Source organism: Myxocyprinus asiaticus, chromosome 38, assembly GCF_019703515.2.
Source record: "Myxocyprinus asiaticus isolate MX2 ecotype Aquarium Trade chromosome 38, UBuf_Myxa_2, whole genome shotgun sequence".
NCBI lineage: Eukaryota > Metazoa > Chordata > Actinopteri > Cypriniformes > Catostomidae > Myxocyprinus > Myxocyprinus asiaticus.
In genome coordinates, this window is record NC_059381.1 from 2,563,279 (window position 1) to 2,585,316 (window position 22,038).

Here is a 22,038-nt window from a genome sequence, read left to right on the forward strand (position 1 = left end):
TTAAGTTTTAATAATTAATTTGATTTTGTTAAACATTACAGTTAAATTGTATTGAATTTTGTAATGAAATTGAAATGTGTACATCTTAAAAATGGACTAAAATATTTTTCTGACTGCATGTATTTATTTATTTGTATATTTATTGTCTTGGTCATAGTGTTGGAACACAAACCTAAACCTCTAGAGAAAGAAGATACACAAGCCAGTGAATCATTTGAGTATGAAGGGTTGATATCTGTGCACCAGGACAGCAAATATTTAATCCCTCATGATTGTGAGAATTCTATCTTCACTCCTATTTTTGTCTCAAATACAAAGAAATGTGTAACTTCATATAAATTTTTTTTAAATTAAAAAACATTATTTAAGAACTGGTAAGATCAGCTATATGCATTGTAAAGTCCAGATTCTAAGCTTTAAAATGACAAGAAAGTGGTTATTATTTTATTACATAAATATTATTATTTTTATTTTTTTCTGCAGGGAGTGCCCCCACTAGCAACGTTATAAGCTCAGTTCAATGAATCCTTCTATAAATATATTTTTTAAAGATAAAAAAACGGTCATAATTACTAAAAATAAGTTAACAAAAATATATAATGCAATATCTAGGGAAAATAAATGCAATATGAGAGATTTATTAACTAACTTAGTGGGCCGGTCATTTTTGACCGGGAAGACAAAAGGTGTTAGCACAAAATGAACACAACACAAGGGTTAAAAGTTGAATTTTCTAAGATGGTGTTAATAGCATCACAAAACATACATCACTGATCAGACTAAAATCAATAAATCATTCTATTAAATAAACGTCTTGCAATAAAAATCTTTCACATGAACAGTTACAATGTAAATAAACTACTTTTTCAAACATTATGGGGAAATCACAATATTTGTACATTTGAGCAGCCTCTTTTTCCTGTAAACGTTCAACTTGGAAGTACTTTTTGCACAATTTGTAAACTTTTTGTATTTTTTTGTAACTTGTACAAAGAGCAAGTTTTTAACATGGCATAAAATAAAGTGACACATTCTTTTTCAATTTTTTAAATGTTTGTGTGTGTAGTGTGTATGTACGTTTGTGTGTGTGTGTGTGTGTGTTGTTATTTTTTTTATAATACTGTGCGTGTGCTCCGTTTTTTAAGAATTGTGTTAATATGTACTGCCTTATTGTGACTGTTCTTGAATTGCAATAAAAAAATAAATAAAAAAACCCAGACAATTCCGCGAACCACTTGACCCCTCTGATGACGTCACAGCTCTGGGCGGTACGTGCTCGCGCCTGTTGAATCATGCGCGAGCCCGTTGAGGGCGGGTTACATCAGTCGCCTTGAAACACGGACACCGAGGTGAACAGATGAGGGTATGTGGAGAAAATTAACGACAATAATAGATAAATCTGTTATTTCAGTGAGAATAATGAGAGTTATTGTGTCATTTTATTTGCATTGTCTTGACTTTAGCGGAACATGAAGTTAAATTATGACAGCTGTGACTCCTGTAGCTCATGCTAAATTAGCTTAGCACTCTCTCGTCTCATTTTTATTTACACACATGTATTAATGACACACGATGTTAATACTGTTTCTCTTTATATTTTGATGTGTTTTAAAATTGCAATAATGACTTAACTGTCTCCTGTGGTAACTGTTATGACTCATGTAATTATAAATGTGATCATGCTAATGTCACCTTTAACAGACATGTTTATTATTAATAATTTACTGCTTAAATTTTGTAACAATTTTTTCATTAATATGCTTTATTTTGCGTGAATCAAAAAAAGCTTATCTTTTATAATGCTAGAGATAGATAATGCCTCTTTATTCATTTTAATTGGAGTAAAACCTTAATAGAGGTTCCTATTAAGAATAATAGGCCGATAATTTTTAAAATTGATTTATAAAATGTCAAAAACAAAATATTAACTATAGCGGGCAAAAAAAGGTGTCCAAAATAAGTAAAAAATAAAATCCAGATGCAGTTTGTTCAACTAAAATCCCAATAATACCCAGAAAAAAAATATCCCGTGGTGCATAACACGGGACTTTAAAGTATAAACAAGCCCGAAACACACCGGGGACTCTTATTTTGAAATGACGACATGATGAAAAACTATCCGCTTAGATTTTCGTCGATAACCGATAGTTCCAAAAAGCAACTATCTGCACTGATTAATCGGTAAAACCGATATATCGGTCTACCTCTATTGTTTACAAATATGTAGTGACAATTAGGTATTATTTAATTGCTGTAAATAAATAAATAATTTTTCTATTAGAATATTTATTATTCAACATCAGCAATATTGACATATTTGATGTTTTCAGCAACTAAAGAGAATGTTATCTGTTTGTGTGTTGTGTTGGCAGGTGACCCGCTGAAGCCCGTGATGATGCTGTCTTGTCTCTTCAGGCTGCATGGCCTGTTCGTCGCCTCCCATCCCTGGGAGGTGATCGTGGGAACAGTTGCTGTGACGATGTGTCTGATGTCTATGAACGCTTTTGCTACCAATGATCAGATGTGTGGCTGGAACCATCAGTGTCCTAAAGTACAGGAGGTACAGAGGTCTTCAGTTGCGTTTCACTGGACCAGAACCATTTAAACTGGCATTATGCAGAGTTGGTCCAGTATTCCTGTGGAATATCCATTTAGAAAGGATCTGAAGCTTTCTCTGTGTATTTACACTTGGGGTTTATAGCTTATTTCTTATTTGAACTGTTTTATTACCTATTGCAGTCCAGCTCAGTTTATACATTCCATTTTGCTGTAAGGAGTGGTGGCGGCATAGTGGGCGAAAGCACATAACTGGTAATCAGAAGGTTGCTGGTTCAATCCCCACAGCCACCACCATTGTGTCTTTGAGCAAGGCACTTAACTCCAGGTTGCTCCAGGGGGATTGTCCCTGTAATAAGTGCACTGAAAATCGCTTTGGATAAAAGCGTCTGCCAAATGCATAAATGTAAATGTGGTTGGGAATTATGATGTTTACAGGAGCATAATATATGCAAGTTATTATGTTAGAATCAGTTTTAATATGCTGATGCTTTTTGTTTCTCAATTTACAGAAAATTCTAAGTGGTGACATGATCCTTTTAACCATCACAAGATGTATAGCCATCATTTACATCTACATCCAGTTCAAAAACCTTAGACAGCTCGGTTCCAAGTACATACTAGGTAAGTTACTCCCTCATAAACATTACGGTTGAAGTCGACATGAAATCAAAACTGACACTGTATACTTTCTTAATACTAGGCTTGTAGTGATTATTAAATGATCATCTGATTATTGTGCACTTCAAAATCCAATCACATTTTAATAACCAAATAAGGGAATTTTAAGCAAATATATAAACGCCATCAATGGCGCGTTTGTATGTCATTCAGTTGAACTGGGAGCGTCACTGAGCCGCACCACAGATGTCAACCAGATCGGCTCCTGTCCGGAAGAGTGTGTGAAGTGTTTCTCAATCACTCTGTTGCGCGCACCGTCAGCAGAGGTTTGCGTCAAACTCCCACGAAAATATAAATGAACAAATATAAACTTTGATAGTGAACGCAAAGCTCTCTGGCTTCACTTCAAACGATCGTGTAATGGCAAATATTCCTGGTCACACAGTGTTAATGTCACTCAATGACACAGAGGTGGAGACGCACGCTTTATTTCTGTGATTGATAAAATTATGAAATAAAATCGGTTTTGCTTAATGAGAAATAAGGATTTGTGGGTTTAATCAAAGAGCATTAAAATAACGTATGACAGTGAAGAAATAAGGACAGAAATATTTTACCATTGCATAATATGATATAAAATAATATTATATTATATAAATATAAAATATATAGAAAATTATATATATATGTTTTTAATATATATATATATATATATACAATATAAAAATTAGTTCCAAAAACAACAGTGTAAATGTTATATTGACCATAACTAAAATTAACCAAAAAGACAGACATACTGTATTTTAAGTATTTAGAAATATTTTGATATTTAAAACATTAATACCTTTTTAGAGCTTTAAAAGGAACTCATATACCCCTATTTTATCATTTGGTTTATATATTTGAAGTTAAATATGTAAAAACGACTAAGAAATATGACAATTAATTGTAAAAGCCCTAAAAGACACAATTAATCATAATAATCGCTATTATTTGTTTGATAGTTAATCGTCAAATTTCATAATCGTGACAGCCCTACCTAATATGCGTTCCTGGTGTGGTGAATGGTTCATCAGTGCACGCTATTCTAAAGAAAAAATTACATATGGAAAAAAATCAAGTCCTGTCCTACATTTGATCTCATTTAATATCCTGTTTCACTATGTCACATTATGGAAGTAAAATGGGTTGCGAACACTGTTTTATGTTGACTTCGATATTAGCGGTAGACTGATATATTGGTTTTACCGATTAATTGGAGCTGGTAGTTGCTTTTTGGAGCTATCAGTTATCGGCAAAAATCTATGCCGATAGTTGCCGTTAGTTTTTTTGTCATTTCAAAATAAGAGTCCCCGGTGTGTTTTGTGCTTGTTTATACTTAAATGTCCCGCGTTATGCACCAAATCTTAACATTTTCTGGTTATTATTGGGATTTTGGTTGAACAAACTGCATCTGGAATTGTATTAATTTTGAACTCTTTCTCTTTGTAGAGAATTTTTTTTGACATTTTATAAATTGATTTAAAAAACTATCGCCCGATTACTCTGTTATCGGCCTTTCCCAACACCTTAGTTATTGGTATTGGCAAAATCCACTATCGACCTCTTTTATATATATATATATATATATATATATATATATATATACACATATATATAAATACACAACTTCTCTTCACATATGTTTTACTTTACATATTAAAAGCATGTATTCAATCACTTATATTATCTAAAAATCTTTGTATATTTTTCCATTTTGATTTGTATTTCTATTCCAGGTATCGCTGGACTGTTCACCATCTTCTCCAGTTTTGTGTTCAGCACTGTGGTCGTTCACTTCCTGGGCAAAGAGCTCACAGGACTGAAGTATGAATCGTCTCAGCTGTCCTGTCTTTTAAAAAAAAAAAAATTATCCTCTTTTCTCCCAATTTGGAATGCCCAAATTCCACTACATAGTAGGTCCTCGTGGTGGCGCGGTTACTCACCTCAATCCGGGTGGTGGAGGACGAGTCTCAGTTGCCTCCGCTTCTGAGACCGTCAATCCGCGCATCTTATCACGTGACTCGTTGTGCATGACACCGTGGAGGCTCATGCTACTCTCCGCGATCCACACACAAATTACCACACGCCCCATTGAGAGTGAGAACCACTAATCACGACCACGAGGAGGTTACCCCATGTGACTCTACCCTCCCTAGCATCCGGGCCAATTTGGTTGCTTAGGAGACCTGGCTTAAGTCACTCAGCACACCCTGGATTCGAACTCGCGACTTCCAGGGGTGTTAGTCAGCGCCAATACTTGCTGAGCTACCCAGGTCCCCCTCAGCTGTCCTGTCTTAAATTCTCCTGCATGCAGTAGCTCCTCTATTCTCAGTTTTGTTTTTCTTTCTCCAGTGAGGCTCTGCCTTTCTTCCTGTTGTTGATTGACCTGTCTAAAGCATGCACACTGGCCAAGTTCGCTCTCAGCTCAAACTCGCAGGTACAGTAACTCACTTCTCACATGCACTGATGGGTACACAAACCAAATTTTGACCTGACAAATGCATGATTTTTTTTTAATTACACATTCCTAATCAAAAGCCAACCTTTGAAGGGTTGTTATTAGGCACAGCATGAATTGTAACAATAATTTGACTGACGGAGTTGTGCTGATCAGTGCGTTGTCCCACAGGAAGAGGTCAGAGAGAACATCGCTCAGGGAATGGCTATCCTGGGGCCCACATTCACTCTGGACGCGCTCGTGGAGTGTCTGGTCATTGGAGTGGGCACCATGTCTGGTAATATACATCAGTGTCTCACTGTTCTTGCTCTCTCTCTCTCTCTTTATTTTTCTCTCCAAAGCAGCTGACAGGTAAAAATCAAGGTTAAGACAATCTTGGAAGAAAATAATTTTAAAATTGTTGTTTCCAGGTCTGGAAAAGTCATGGAAATTAATATAAATTCATTATAATACTGTATATTGAGAATATAGTATAAAATAAATAACCAATAATCATGACAAAACTATACAAGGTATTGCATATGTAGAAACCTCTTGTTAGACAGCTCTTCCTGTAAAAGTATTTCCTGTCCTAAGTGTGCATATCTTCCTGTGTGTTTCAGGTGTATGTCAGCTGGAGGTCATGTGTTGTTTTGGCTGTATGTCAGTTCTGGCCAATTACTTCGTCTTCATGACCTTCTTTCCTGCCTGTTTGTCACTGGTGTTAGAGGTGAGAGGTCACTTCTGTTAATAATTTATCATTTTCCTCATAGCAAATTAAAATACGCAGATACGAGTAGATATTGACCCCTGACCCTCTGCCCTCTTATCTCCAGTTGTCCCGGGAGAGTCGTGAGGGTCGACCCATCTGGCAGCTCAGTCATTTTGCTCGTGTTCTGGAGGAAGAGGAGGGTAACAAACCAAATCCCGTGACACAGAGAGTCAAAATGATCATGGTGAGCTCTGGACATATTGGTTTTACCCACGTAATAAACAGGATAATATACAGTCAGTCTGTCATTATCACAAAATATATGCTACTGATTATTTTGTGTTAATGATCGCCCGACTACATTTTCACACTTAACCCTTTAAGCACACAACGTATGACCTAGCGAGTAATAGCTAAGTTGTGTTACATGTGAACAGGTGTTGCTCATATGCCGCGTTTTCGCTTATAACTTCATGAAAGATATACAGAACATAAAATTTCACATATCATTACTTAGAGGAGGTGATGATTTTTAAAACGAGCCCTCACACAAGGTATTCGAATGCATAGATCATTAGATAATCCACACGAAGCACAATGTGCACACTGCATCTTGCAATCTGGCTACAAACATGTTAGCTTTCCTGGATCAGATGACGGCATCGGAAATCCTGTAGCGTCATGGAACGCTAAACCAATCGGATTGGGTTCAGATTGCTCCAACCAATGGTGAAAGTTCTCCATATTTGGGCATAGAGTCATGTGATCAACCACTCTAATTACATATGGCCACCAGGAGATGGCGCCAAGTACATGACACAGAATCAATGATGACTCAAATGGCACAGAATGAAACTCATTCTGTGAAATCTCATTACTAAGATCATGTCTGCATGTTATGCAAATCTTTAGTCATTGTTGTGTTTGTATGTGTAATTAGTTCAAATGTACAATTATTATGTTTAATTTGTTTGGTTATGTTTTTGGACACTAGTATAAATTATATTTGTAATGCTATAACTTTTGTTTGCTTTGTCGTATCAACACAAATTTTACTCTGTTACAGTTGATATGATTGGTAATAAAACAAAAGCAGTTTTTAAAAGCCACTTTTTCAGCAGTTTCTTAGGCTGAGAGTCTCAGAATCAATCATAATCTATAATCTTAAATTTAAAGTTTTCTTTAAAATTATGCCAAACACTTGACCCTTTTTTTTTGTCGAGTTATAATTCTTTACTTTTGGGTATGCCACTGAAGCAGGAAATCTTTTAAAACACCCTCAGAGCTTAAAGGGTTAATACACGGCTATTTCCAACATAAAGGAAAAATTAAACATTGTGTAATAGTATAATGTATTGTGTAAAGTATCAGGAACACAAAGTTTAAAAACAGATGTACTGTTTCATTTGAAAAGTGTTATGAAAGTGCTGGTTTGTGTGTTTGGTTCAGTCTTTGGGTTTGGCGCTAGTTCACGCTCACAGTCGACTGGTGGCTGAATCTCCGACTCACAACATGAGCAGCTCAGATGTGGATCTGCCTCCAGCCAGCATGGAGTCTGACAGAATCATGTCCAGGTACCAGCTTAGAAACACAGAGATTCATTCATTCATTCATTCTTAATTCATTGTTTAGTAATTTCGCTCCTTTTTTTTTTTCTCAGTGTGGATATGGAGCAGGTCATCACTCTCTCTCTCGCTCTGATATTGGCTGCTAAGTACGTATTTTTCGAGCAGGCCGAGACAGAATCTTCCCTGTCCATCAGAGCCCCTGTGGCCACACCCCCTGCCTCCCTGACCAATAGGAGAGGAGGAGAGGACTGCTGTCAGAGGGAGTCAGCCCCGCCCAAATCCCTGAAGGGAGTCCAGACAAATCCAAACACTTCAAACACCCCTCACAGAGAGCAGACAGGTTAATGAGTGCATGCATCTAATCTCCACATTTGTTCACAAACGTGAAACTAATTCTTTGGATTCAGTGAAGTGTATATAATGCAAACATTGTGTTTTAAGCTCCAAAAAAATTTTTTTTTTTGACATTTTCTACAGGTGATGTGACTAAGTTGACAGCAGGGCAGTTGTGTTCCCTGACCCCAAGAGATGGTGATGTTCACTATGAGGAGAGAGAGTGCCATGAACCTCAGACTCACCAGCGCCGCCCTGTAGACGAGTGTCTCACCATTCTCAAAGACCCCAAAGTAATTCATCACAACACTGTCACACCCACATATTGACTGACCAAAACCACATGCTCCATTAAAGGGGTAGTTCACTTAAAAATGAAAATTGTCATCATTTACTCACATTCATGTTGTTCTAAACCTGAAAGGCTTTCTTTCTTACAATGAACATAAAAGGAGATGCTTTACGTAATATCGCTTTCTCTTTCTCTTGTCCAGAGGGGAGCTCATTACCTGAGTAACGCTGAGGTCATAGCTCTGGTGGAGTGCAGAGGTATTCTGGGATATCGCTTGGAGGCGGTAATGGGGAGTCCAGAGAGGGGTGTGGCCATACGCAGAGAAATGCTCTCAGCTAAACTCCCGGACCCGTCCGCACTGGAGAACCTCCCTTACAGAAACTACGACTACTCTAAGGTACTGATCCACGGTCAGCTGGTGACTTGCAGTAGTATCAGGAACAAACTTTCATGTGTGGATTGTAGTAAAGTTGTTTTATAGTCTTTGGTTGATTGGATGGATGTTTAAAGTCGGCATAAAATGAAAATTCACCGTATCTATTTTCCAAATGCATGTTATTGATCTTATTGTGAACGATTCATCCATGCATGTTTTATTTTATTTAATAACCTTGTAATCTTTAATTAACCCTACATTTCTTTCTTGTTCGATAAGCTGTTTTACTTAGAAATACATCACAATACAGAAATAAAGCCGGTCGCAACTTCCATTTCATGCCGACATTAAACATTGTGTTTATTTGTTCTTAGGTGATTGGCACTAACTGTGAGAATGTGATTGGCTACGTGCCCGTGCCAGTGGGTGTGGCCGGACCATTGCTATTGGATGGGAAAGAATATCACGTCCCAATGGCAACTACAGAAGGCTGTTTAGTGGCCAGCACTAACCGAGGATGCCGAGCGGTCACAGTGAGTCGTTCGTTTTTATGTTTGCTTATTCTTTCATTTATTTGTTCTTTCGTTCATTGTTTTGTTCTTAGTTTCTCTTTCTGTCATTCTTTTCTTTTTGTTCTATTTATTCTGTTTCTTTTTCCTTTTTCTTCTTTTGTTTCATTCTTTGTTTTGTTGCTTCACGTTTGTTTGTTTCGTTTATTTGTTCTTTTGTTCATTATTTTTCTTTTGTTCTTTGCTTTCCTTATTTTTTCTTTTTTTGTTTGTTCTTTTGTTTCATTATTGTTGTCTTTTTGTCTTGTTTGTTCTGTTTCGTTTTTTTCTTTTTTCTTCACGTGTTCTTGTTTTATTCTTTGTTTCTCTTTCTGTCATTCATTCTTTCTTTTTTGCTCTTCTGTTTATTCTTTTCTTTATCCTTTTTCTGTCATTGTTGTTTGTTGTTTCATTCATTTGTTCTTTTGTTCATTGTTTATTTTTATTTTTTTGTTTTGTTCCTTCATGAACGTTCTTTTTTTTATTTCTGCTCTTTTCTTTTTTGTTTGTTCTATTCACTCTTATTTTTGTCTTGTTTATTGTTTTATTCTTTGTTTCTCTGTTTAGTTTCATTTGTTTGTCCTTTGTTTAATTCTTTTTCTTCAGTTTTTCTTTCATTTATTTTTTCTTTCACTCTTTTGTTTGTTTCATTCTGTTGCTTTTTTATTTCATTTTTTGTTCTGTTTACTTTTCTTTCATGTATTTTGTTTGTTTTGGTCCTGGGTTATATTACATTCTTTAAGAATATTTATTCTGTTTATTTTTTCAGTTCTTTGTCATTTTTTTTTGTTCTGTTTTTTTTTTCTTTTTTTAGTTCTTTTTTGTTTCATTTATTGTTTGTCCATTTCATTTTCTTTAATTTTTTTTTCACTCTATTTTGTTTTTCATTCTGTTGCTTTTTTCTCAGTTGTTTTTTCCTTTTCTTTCATAATTTTATTTGTCATGTTTTCTTGTTTGTTTGTCTTTATTTTGGCCCTTTTTCATTCTTTATGAATATTTGTTTATTTTTAATCCTTTTTTATTTTCAGTTCTTCGTCTCATTTGTTTTTGCTTGTTCTTTTTTTCTTTTATTTGCATGTTGTTTTTCGTGCATTATTTTGTTTGTATGTTTTTTCTTTCTATCTGTTTTTCTTTCTTTTTCAATTGTCTTTTAGTATCTTAAGTGAACTGTCTGTATATCCTCACTGATTAATCATATGATGTTCTCTCTGTAGTTATCAGGTGGTGTGCGCAGTCGTGTTCTGGCAGATGGTATGACTCGAGGTCCGGTGGTGCAGCTGCCATCAGCGTGCAGGGCTGCAGAGGTCAAAGGCTGGCTGGAGATTTCAGAGGGGTTCAGTGCTGTCAAACAGGCCTTTGATCACACCAGCAGGTCAGAAGACAAAGGTCACACTCAGAATAAAGTGCACAGTTATATAGCAACACTACGGGATAGCTTCCATTGCTCAGGTTAACTTTAGTCCTGCACTGATCAGGTGCTAAATGACACTACTGTAACTAATGTTGTGTGTGTTGTAGGTTTGCTCGTCTGGACAGACTGCAGGTCAGTCTCGCAGGGAGGAATCTGTACATACGCTTCCAATCTCAAACTGGAGATGCCATGGGAATGAACATGATGTCGAAGGTGTGTGTGAGAGAAAAACAGCTTTGTCTCTCAGTATTTCAGTCTTCAGTCATGCAGCTCTCTAATATTTCAGCAGATCTATGGTCATGTTTAAACCTTTCACTCCACTGCACATATTCAGTGTGATCATGCACAAACTTAAGGCTTTCTTTTTTGCTGATTTTATGTAAGCTAACTAAAACCACTCTATTTTTGTGTCTATCTCTCAATAGGGTACAGAACAGGCTCTATGTCGACTTCAGGAACAGTATCCTGACATGCGTGTTTTAGCTGTCAGTGGAAATTACTGCACAGATAAAAAACCATCTGCGGTCAACTGGATCAACGGCAGAGGAAAATCCACAGTGTGTGAAGCGTTTATACCGGCACGAGTGGTCAAAGAGGTGAGAGAGAGATGCAAAGACTGGTTTAGACTGGATCTGTGTCTTGCTTTGTAGTCTAAATAATTCAAGTTCCACTCCAGTCCTGTGGGAAGCAGAGTGACCTGCATTGTATAGCCGCTAATGTCATTCCTTTTACTTCCTGTGTGTGTGTTTGTAGGTTTTAAAGACGAGCACAGGCGCTCTGGTGGAGTTGAACATCAGTAAGAATCTGGTGGGTTCAGCGATGGCCGGGAGTGTCGGGGGTTTCAACGCTCATGCGGCAAACATCGTAGCAGCCATCTACATCGCCTGTGGACAGGTGCGTCATTCACAACCATAAAAAAACAGCACATCAAAACTGACTATTCACTCTTATTTTGTATGATTCATCAGTGCACGTTATTCTAAAAGAAACACATGTTTGTTTCCTGTCTGTAGGATCCAGCGCAGACGGTGGGCAGCAGTAACTGTATAACACTGATGGAGTGTGTTGGCACAGATGGAGAGGATCTGTACATCTCCTGTACTATGCCATCACTAGAGCTGGGCACAGTGGGCGGAGGAACCAGTCTGCCTGCACAACACGCCTGTTTACAGGTAACATGCACACACACCTGGTCATAAAAGAGTCCTCTATGTAAAAGCACAAATGATGATTTCATCTCTGTTAAACAGATGTTGGATGTTCACGGCGCGAGAGAACAGTGTCCAGGCGAGAACTCACGAACGCTGGCGCGGGTTGTGTGCGCAACGGTGTTGGCAGGAGAACTCTCGCTAATGGCTGCGCTCGCTGCTGGACACCTTGTCAAGAGTCACATGACGCACAACAGGTAAAGGTTTGCAGAATAATGGAGCAATATAGACATTGCACATAATCATAGAACGGGTAAAAACAATGCAAAACAACCCCATTAAAGAGAAGAAAAAAAAGCAGAGGGTTAAATGCATGGTATCAATTTTTAGAAAACCTTTCAAAATTTGAAGAAAATATATTTTGATCATGTGTAGAGACTCTCATGATACAACACTGCTGACAAACACACAAAGCATGAGCACTAAAAAAACCTTCAAGTTATTATTCATGTTTGACATTATACCTTTTAGTCAGTAAGTATGGACAGTCATTAAATTAACCCAAAAAAAAAAAAACAATCCAAATATGTAGCATTTGAAGCCATGGTTCCCAAAGTGGACTTTTACTTATGAAAGTGTCCCAAAACATCTCCAAGCAAGTTTTATTGAACACTAAAACAGAACAACTGAAAACTATGAATGCAAAAATCTAAAAAAAATACTTAAATATGTCAACTAAATCCATAATCATACATTTCAGATCACTTTGGCACCTTATTCAATCACTTCATAAAATGTGTGTTAAGCGCCCTCTTGTGTGCGATCTGGATCTATTTACCCCACGTGGGGCACCTGGATATTTCCAAGTATGGAATCGAACACTCTCTAGACAGCCAGTGAGAATGACCTGACACATCTATGACGTAAAGGAACGTGTTTCAGTGAATCAATCCCAGAGAAACCGTCACCATAGAGACGCCTTTAGCGATAGCAACCATAGCTTGTTATGACACTCTTTGACTATTATTTCAGGATCTACACATCCTATTACGTCGAGTGTGGGCTTATTTTATTTTGAGCCATCTGCTGTTAGTTGTGATATGCTGCTTTTGATGATTCTGTTTTCTCTGTTTATCATACATACACTATATTGCCAAAAGTATTCGCTCACCCATCCAAATAATTGAATTCAGGTGTTCCAATCACTTCCATGGTCACAGGTGTATAAAATGAAGCACCTAGGCATGCAGACTGCTTCTACAAACATTTGTGAAAGAATGGGCCGCTCTCAGGAGCTCAGTGAATTCCAGCGTGGTACTGTGATAGGATGCCACCTGTGCAACAAGTCCAGTCGTGAAATTTCCTCGCTACTAAATATTCCACAGTCAACTGTCAGTGGTATTATAACAAAGTGGAAGCGATTGGGAATGACAGCAACTCAGCCACGAAGTGGTAGGCCACGTAAAATGACAGAGCGGGGTCAGCGGATGCTGAGGCGCATAGTGCGCAGAGGTCGCCAACTTTCTGCAGAGTCAATCGCTACAGACCTCCAAAGTTCATGTGGCCTTCAGATTAGCTCAAGAACAGTGCGTAGAGAGCTTCATGGAATGGGTTTCCATGGCCGAGCAGCTGCAACCAAGCCATACATCACCAAGTGCAATGCAAAGCGTCGGATGCAGTGGTGTAAAGCACGCCGCCACTGGACTCTAGAGTAGTGGAGACGCGTTCTCTGGAGTGACGAATCACGCTTCTCCATCTGGCAATCTGATGGACGAGTCTGGGTTTGGCGGTTGCCAGGAGAACGGTACTTGTCTGACTGTATTGTGCCAACTGTGAAATTTGGTGGAGGGGGGATTATGGTGTGGGGTTGTTTTTCAGGAACTGGGCTTGGCCCCTTAGTTCCAGTGAAAGGAACTCTGAATGCTTCAGCATACCAAGAGATTTTGGACAATTCCATGCTTCCAACTTTGTGGGAACAGTTTGGGGATGGCCCCTTCCTGTTCCAACATGACTGCGCACCAGTGCACAAAGCAAGGTCCATAAAGACATGGATGAGCGAGTTTGGTGTGGAAGAACTTGACTGGCCTGCACAGAGTCCTGACCTCAACCCAATAGAGCACCTTTGGGATGAATTGGAGCGAAGACTGCGAGCCAGGCCTTCTCGTCCAACATCAGTGTCTGACCTCACAAATGCGCATCTGGAAGAATGGTCAAAAATTCCCATAAACACACTCCTAAACCTTGTGGAAAGCCTTCCCAGAAGAGTTGAAGCTGTTATAGTTGCAAAGGGTGGGCCGACGTCATATTAAACCCTATGGATTAAGAATGGGATGTCACTTAAGTTCATATGCGTCTAAAGGCAGATGAGCGAATACTTTTGGCAATATAGTGTATGCATTTCACACACAAATACTCACTGTAGTTTGATCTCTGAGTGAAATCAATTTGCTCAAATTCTACTAATCAAGACCTTTCAAAAGATATATGTCACATGGCTGTGTGATCTTTTGATCTTTTTACTGATTCTAAAAATGATTGTTGCAATAGCAAATGGAACAGTTCTACTTTAGCAGTATTTGAAAAGCTTAGGCATCTAAACTTTAAAACGACACCTATTTTGTGCAGATCAAGCACGTGTGTTATTGTGTAATACCATAATATTCTGTATATATAGTTTCGTGATCAGCACCCCCCTCTCAGCCGGTACTGGGCTGCTCCGAGTGTAAGAGGTTAATATGTAAGGTTAATCTCTATAGCTCTGCAGACCCACCAGCGGGTCCAATGGGGGGCGCTATGTCATGAAAAAATTGTACATTTAAAATTTTCAAGTCTCCGAATATGTAAGTCAGGCATATGGGGTATCGTTTGAAAGCTTAGAACCTAAATGTTTCATAGATAATGATCACTTATACATTTATGTTACATAAAGTAACAAAATAAGGCCTGAAAGCATCCACGTCACAAATCAGCGCCACCTAGAGGTCATGTGGTAGAATATTAAAATTATTATAAAAGTCTTAAATAGACAAGTCATATATCAAATGAAAGCTCTTACTTGCAGGAATAATTTTGTTGCACCAATACCACAGTTTAAAAGATTTTCAAAAGAATCACAAAGTGAAATATGATTTCTGTAAGACATCAGATACAAACTTCTCTTTTATGCTCTGATCACTGCTGCTGTAAGCCCCAAATAGTTAAAAACTTATAACTGCTTTTACCTTAGGCAGTTTTATAAAAATTAGCCATTATTTAATTGTCTGTGAGCTTGCTTGTGTGAATAATCCAATGTTATATCTTAGATGTCCAGAACAAAATTTGCAGTCCAGCAGGAAAAGCATGCTAAACACATCAACGGAAATATATTATCCACGATTGATGATGTTATATATAGGGGAGGATCTCAGCTTTCTAATGACACTTAGATTGAGATTCTAGTCCACTCGGTGGCCGAAATATTCGATGAAATGAGGGTGGTGCATGAACTGAAAATTAGACTGAATGTCTATAGACGAGCACATCTGTGAGGACTAAAATGTGTTAGAGCACCACCTACATTTCAGTTCGTCATTTTTTGACGGAAGATGATAGAGGAAAACTAATTCTCCCTAGTACTTGCTGCCATCTAGTGGAATAAAATAAGACTATTTGGAGGGAGATAGAGCAAACAGAACCAGAATGACATGCTTACAAAGTTAGGACAAAAAAAAATCCATTTATCATAAGATTGTAAACATATACAATATTATTTATGAATAATTGGAGTCTTTTTAATTGGGGAGGGTTCTGAAATAATGTGACCAATTTTTGGCAATTAGTCCACAGTATGTGTGAATAGTGAGTTTGAAGAGGTTAAACAATTTGAGAAAACTGTCCTGAAAACCTGAGCTCCTAAAATAATTGCATATAATGAAAATACTGAAGTATTAGCTACATTTTAGAAGTTACTCACGTTTAGCGTTTTCGTTTCGGTAATTTCGTTGACGATATTTAACACTGTAACATTGCATTGTTTCACATACTATTTTTAAGGAATAGCAATTTGTACAGTGTGAACTGCACAGCATCCAGCAAGTAGAAAGCTAGTATCCCATTCTGAACTTCCTTTCGATAAATATTCTACACGCAATTTAAGTTGTTTTGATTTCATTTTATTGCTTCTGAAAACCTGTTTCAAATGCAGTCTTACAGGTCTTTTATTCTCTCTAAACAGGTCAAAAGTTAATATCGCAGAGACTGAACTACAGACGAAGGAAAATTCATGAGAACTACAACTCCCAGAGAGAGAGAGAGAGAGAGAGAGAGAAGGGGCCCCACTGCACTCTGGGAACTGGAGTCTTGAGCTGTCACATCTGTGTGGTTGCTCATGTTTATTATCAGGGCGTCTGAAGATATCTAGAAAGAAATATTTAGAGACTTGATACAGACAGCAAATAAACTAACTAGAATTTTTTTTTCTGTGAAGACACTAATGCTTTACATTTGCTTTGTGCCGAATTTTTCTGAGGCCGTTACACAAGGGAGTAAAATGCAGTGATCGGCTGCAGCATTTATGAAAGACCACTCATTTTACTGGAACTACATACCTGTATAGCTGTAGTACTAAAGACCACAGTGAACTTTACATAAACTGTTACTTGTTCAAGATTTGACAACATCTTGGCATCTATGGCAAAGAGGTACAGTTTGAGCTAATTTGATATAAAAACCCATTATGAGGTTTGTTGCAATCAGACAAAATTAGAATGTGCTTGGGATCTTAAAAGTATTTTGCACTTTGGCAAATAGTTTTAGATTAATCAGATTGTTTGATTTTGCAGTTTGGACCTGAAAACTGAATGTATTTAATTCATGTGCCAAACTCACTGTGATGAACTGATGGAAGATATTGTAAACAAGGTGCTGCTTTAATTTACTAAAGTGTGAATGTGGATGTCTGAACTGTGGATTTTGTTTTTGTGAATTATGATGTCTGATTGCTGTGACGTTTGCGTCTCTACACAGCGCTTTAATGATGGTAAAGTGCTTTTTGTTACAAAAATATTTACTTTCTTATCTTAGAAAGTACTGATAAAGCCATACCTGTGACAAAATGTCTTTTACGTTTGTTTAACTTGTTTGTGCTTCCTGCTAAACAGGCCATAAATTAATGTACAACTGAGATTTTTAAATTGTCCACAGTATTTTTCTTAAAGAATTGTTTAAAAACAACAAAAAAGCTGCAAATCTGAAAATAAACTATTACAAAGTGTCTGTATTCTGTGTGCAATAATATGAACAGTGCTTTCTGGAGAATCCAAATCGTTAAAAAGATTTAATTGAAAATGAATGGAAGTTTTTTTTTATTGCATGCCATTTAAAAGAAATAGTATGCGAAACAATATGCCATGTTATGCCAACATTCGAAAGAGTTCATGCTACATTGTCACATCACAACATTGCATGTTAAATTCCACGAGTGGCATCTGGTTATCTCGGATATGATTATTTTGCATCGTTATTTGATTTGGTCTAAAAATGTCAACTTTTGGTCCATTTAGAAGAGTCATGGATTTTGAATCTGGTTCAAATGTAGTAGATCATCTGGGTATTAGGAGATCTACGTTATTGGATTAGAAGGTGTTAGAAGAAAACTAATGGCCGATAGTTTCCATATTGCGGGACTTTTATGCAGGGACTAAAAACGGTTCAAGGAACACATTGTTTTGCAGAACGTAACCGAAAATGGGAACGAAGTCCCTTTCAATTGTTCCAAAGTGAAAATGTTATTTTTAAATGCTGGTAACCAGTTAAATTTTGTTCAGACTATTTTTTTTATGAAAACCAAAGGGCACAATACATTTTCGGTAGTACACCACTTTCCACAGTGTGTGCATGCATGCAGGAGAGAGATGTTTAGGCTATTAATTGATTTTAGATGGCCAGATGTATATTTGAAATATTTTTGGGGATATATTTAATGTTTACAATACATTTAATGAGTTATTTGATATAGGCTACTGTATACTATGCTTGCTACTATTTTTATGCTGATAATTCCCCCACATGGGGGAAAAAAATAAAAATTGCTTATAATTTTCATTTATTTCTAGTGTGAGATCTGGCAACACTACAACTGGTATATCACCCACCCATAGCACAGAGTGCTGTCATATTAAAAAGAACGTTATTAACCGTTGATTTAACATGTTAATTCAGTGCGATTATTTCTATAAAAAAAATAACGTGTTAAAAAAATTAACACAATCAGCCCTGGACCGTAATTCAAGCTTGAAGTACCACCTGTTTTCTCCAGGGGGCAGTAATCGAAACTCCAGTTGTATCGGCAATGTGCAGCTTATACAGAGAACAAACCAGACCAACAGCAGGGCTGTCCAGAAGGTAACCCCCCAGCAGCCTAAGTCTCACGAGAGTCTCATTCTCTGTTAGCAAGGTTTGTTTTAGTGTTAGATTTAGTGGTATGGTTAAGGTTAGGTTTAGGGGTAGGTGTAGGATTTCTGAAGGACTTTAAATAAACACAGTGTGAGAACATTCAATGCAGCTCTCACAAGATTTTAGGTAACTGGGGGGTTACCTTCTAGACACGACCCGACAGCACAACATAAAGACGGACACGTTCTTGTGTTCAAAAAAACAGTCTGATGTAGCGCAATTCTGTTTATAAAAATAACAGTATGTTAATGACGCAACAGAAACGCTCCAAAAGAATCCGTCTGATGCAGATGTACATTGACACTTCCTTAAAAAAATCCATTATAATAAATCTATTTCAGACCGATCAATGTTGATTTGACAATGTATTTGTTGTGCAATTTGGTTGTAATGTTGCAGAATATACAACATGATCCCGTGTTTCTTTCAAGCTAATAAAATTAGCAAGTAATCTAAGTATCATCTTATTTTAAGTACTGCAAATCCTTACAGTAAAGCTAAGGATTTACTGTATATCTACTGTAAACATGTAGTACCACAACTGACATACAGGTGGCGCATTCCAGTTAAAATGCTACTATATAAGCCCATGTTCAGTGTAAAAACATGTAGGTAACCTATGCCAATTTCAATATTCATTATTAATAGATGAGTGTGCTGTAAATCTACTGCAACTCTATTGTAGTCTACACAGGTCATTTTTGACCTGAACATCACAGTTGTCATTATTATTAAACATAACAGAAGGGTTAAATCGAATATGAATGGAAACAAACAATAACTGTATAAACAAATGAACTAAATTAAGGTTTAAAAAAAAAAAAGCACGACAACCAGAAATGCAGAAAGATGTCAATCATTTTATTTCTCTCAAAACAGGACTGTGGATGTGCCCTCTATTCACAGTAAATTTTCATCCTGACACCTTTATAGTGTGACACTTAATGTACACAAAACATTTGAACCCCAATGACATTACATTCAGTGCAAACGCAACTAATAACACACACTAGACGGTATGAGAGCGACACACACAAGCTCACTCACTCCAGCAGTTCAGAGGTGCAAAACTCCTTTCCTGATTGGCCGTTTCCGTCAAAAAACTACCCCGGTGGGGGAAATCAGGGGGCGTGTACATTCGGATTAGTTTTACGGTTTCACTTCGGTGAATTCGTACATTCTGTTGTAGTGAGAGTGTTTGGAATGTTTACAGTTGTACGAGCACGCTGCTTTGACGGACAATCGCAACTGATCGAAATGCCACCGTATATTATCAGATCTTGCAGTTGTGCACCTCAGCTACGCTTGGCTACCATGAAGCTGTCGCCTGCTATATAGTCTTTAACAGTCTTTCAAGGGGCGAAATCTCTCAGGCCTTTTTTAAATTCGAACAGTGAAAAAGTTTAGCAAAAAAAAAAGAAGTTAAAAGCTCTTGTCATTTTTGTTGTACAACGATACAATCGTTTGAAGTTTAGTTTATGTCTTGTAAGAGTGTTTGTGAACATCAATGATTCTTTAAATTTGGACGAATAAATTCGATCAAGAAAATAAATAAACGCAACTACTTTTGCCCCATCTACAACTACCTATGCTCTATGCCCCTGACTTTAAACATTGTCTCTCTATTGGATAAAAATTAGATTGGCATCAGGCTTCTCCAATGAGATGATGCTTCTCTGATGACACAATCTGCCCTTTGCTGATTGCAAACCCACGTTATTATTATTAATAATAATAATAATACTAATAATAAGAGATAAGAAATCAAAATGAAATGATCTTTGTATAAACATTAAATGACTGCAGATGTGTTTCAGTCTGTAGATTAGAAATGGACGTGGATCAAGTTTTTAGATGTACCCGATCAATGAGGCACTTCTCTAGACATTTTTACAATTAGAATAAACACCTCTTTTAGTTTGTCCGACACAAACACACACTCAATCTCGCACGAATACACACACCAATCTTACCCTTTCTAAGGCATATGTAGTTAGAATTAGTTAGATAAAAGCGTCGACTGACGATCTGACATACATGAAGCAATAGCAATGAAACTATTTACAAATAATCTGCACGTGACATTCGCCTGACGCATTTTAAAATTCGATCAATCTTGAATTGTGCTGCAGTATGTCAGTTGATGAGACACGGATACAACTAAAAACCAAAATGTAGAGATAAAGTGTGAAATTATAAGCAAAAATCTGACTTCTCTTCATCAGCGCCAGACGCTGGGCTTCATTAAAGAGACAAATTGAGACAAAAAAGGCAAATTTATACTTCACAGGCCAATGAAAGCCCTTAAATTAATTTATAAACCATGCCTTTGGTTTTCTAAAACTAAAAAAACATGACTGAAAGGATCTGAAATTATTAGCAGAGGGTGACACTGAATGTAAACGGATAATCATAAGAAAAACAAAAAGCAAAGCTGAAAAGTTTGTTCGAAAAGACAATTAAATGCTAACCAGGACTAATAGAGCCTTGTTTTATCAGCTTAATAACTCTGTTATATAAACTTCCTCTCTCACTTACATACATACTTACATATAGATCTCTGACAGAAAATATGGAACACACATTGATGTTTGGTATCTCTAATCCTCTGCCGGTGTGAGCTAGTGTTGTGCTACAGAACTGCATCAAGCATCTTAAGATGTGAGCCGCTACGAGCTGCATTCAGAACAGCCTGGAAAAGGGGACACAATGAGTCTTCCTTGTCACTAGAGGACGCTGTAGCTAGAGGAGTGTGCAGGAACTGTAGGGCGCTCGGGCACACTGATGGCAGAACTTGGGAACTGGAAAGAATAAAAAAACGAAAATAAATAAATAACAGTTCATTTAACTTCTTCAACTCTAGCGCATTTTTGGGCTGCCGCCTACAATTTTTTACACTCAAATTTAAACGCTCACCATTCACACATACTGTGGGCTAATTGCAAACATTTGGTCTCATTTGTTCAGAAATCACTATGTAACAAAGTTTTTTTGAAGAAGTAAAAAAAAAAAAAAAACTTTTTGTTGTCCTAACTTTCTAAGCATGTAATTCTTGTTCTGTTTATGCCATCTCCCTCCAAAAGTCTTTGTGACTATGCATGCCCAGCCCCCAATCGGGCTAATTAGCCGAGGAGAGGGATAAGTGCAGCGAATGCGGCAGTTCGGGAGAGAGAGAGAGCCACTTGCAGCTGCCATGTGTGTGTTTGTGTTGGGTCTTTTTTGTTTAAGTATATATTATTTTGACTGTTCAGCCAGTTCCTGCCTCCTCCTTTCCCAACCTTAACCATGTTACGGTCTTATTTTATTCCACTAGATGGCAGGAAATACTAGTAAAAATAATTTTTCTTCTATCACAGATCTGAAAGGTAAATGACGCATTTTAGCCTTCACATTTGTGCTCGTCCATAGACATTCACTCTAATGTTCAGTTCATGCACCAGCCCCATTGTTTCATCGAATATCTTGGCCTCCGAGTGGACTAGAAGCTCAATCTATATATCATATATAACATGATATATAACATTATCAATTATCAATAGTCAAAAACATATTTTTCCGATGA

The 22,038-nt window shown here is 37.2% G+C and overlaps 2 protein-coding genes across 4 annotated transcripts in view; one reads left to right on the plus strand and one right to left on the minus strand.

Moving 5' to 3' along the window:
- Positions 1-719: 719 nt before the first annotated feature.
- LOC127429240 (3-hydroxy-3-methylglutaryl-coenzyme A reductase-like) lies at positions 720-17,295 on the plus strand. The gene is made up of 20 exons (XM_051678152.1): positions 720-1,363; positions 2,373-2,560; positions 3,069-3,180; positions 4,956-5,043; positions 5,572-5,656; positions 5,849-5,954; positions 6,280-6,386; positions 6,493-6,612; positions 7,818-7,942; positions 8,029-8,276; positions 8,414-8,562; positions 8,764-8,958; positions 9,312-9,470; positions 10,700-10,857; positions 11,004-11,109; positions 11,322-11,492; positions 11,650-11,790; positions 11,910-12,068; positions 12,147-12,301; positions 16,258-17,295. The coding sequence occupies exons 2-20, from the start codon at positions 2,393-2,395 to the stop codon at positions 16,307-16,309; spliced, it is 2,604 nt and encodes an 867-aa protein (XP_051534112.1). The 5' UTR covers positions 720-1,363; positions 2,373-2,392; the 3' UTR covers positions 16,310-17,295.
- Positions 17,296-19,316: 2,021 nt separating this feature from the next.
- Positions 19,317-22,038, minus strand: part of LOC127429247 (ceramide transfer protein-like) — a 50,622-nt gene continuing 47,900 nt past the window's right edge. For all 3 annotated transcript variants that reach the window (XM_051678172.1, XM_051678171.1, XM_051678173.1), the window contains one exon: positions 19,317-21,277. The gene's annotated coding sequence lies outside the window, so the exon portion shown is untranslated. The remainder of the gene's footprint in view (positions 21,278-22,038) is intronic.

What these genes read in the sequence shown, in the direction of transcription:
- LOC127429240 (XM_051678152.1), top strand. Translation starts at nt 2,393, where the DNA reads ATGATGCTGTCTTGTCTCTTCAGGCTGCATGGCCTGTTCGTCGCCTCC. An exon ending in GCCTTTGATCACACCAGCAG is followed by an intron (nt 10,858 to 11,003) that starts GTCAGAAGACAA and finishes TGTGTGTTGTAG; the next exon opens with GTTTGCTCGTCTGGACAGAC. An exon ending in CACAACACGCCTGTTTACAG is followed by an intron (nt 12,069 to 12,146) that starts GTAACATGCACA and finishes TCTGTTAAACAG; the next exon opens with ATGTTGGATGTTCACGGCGC.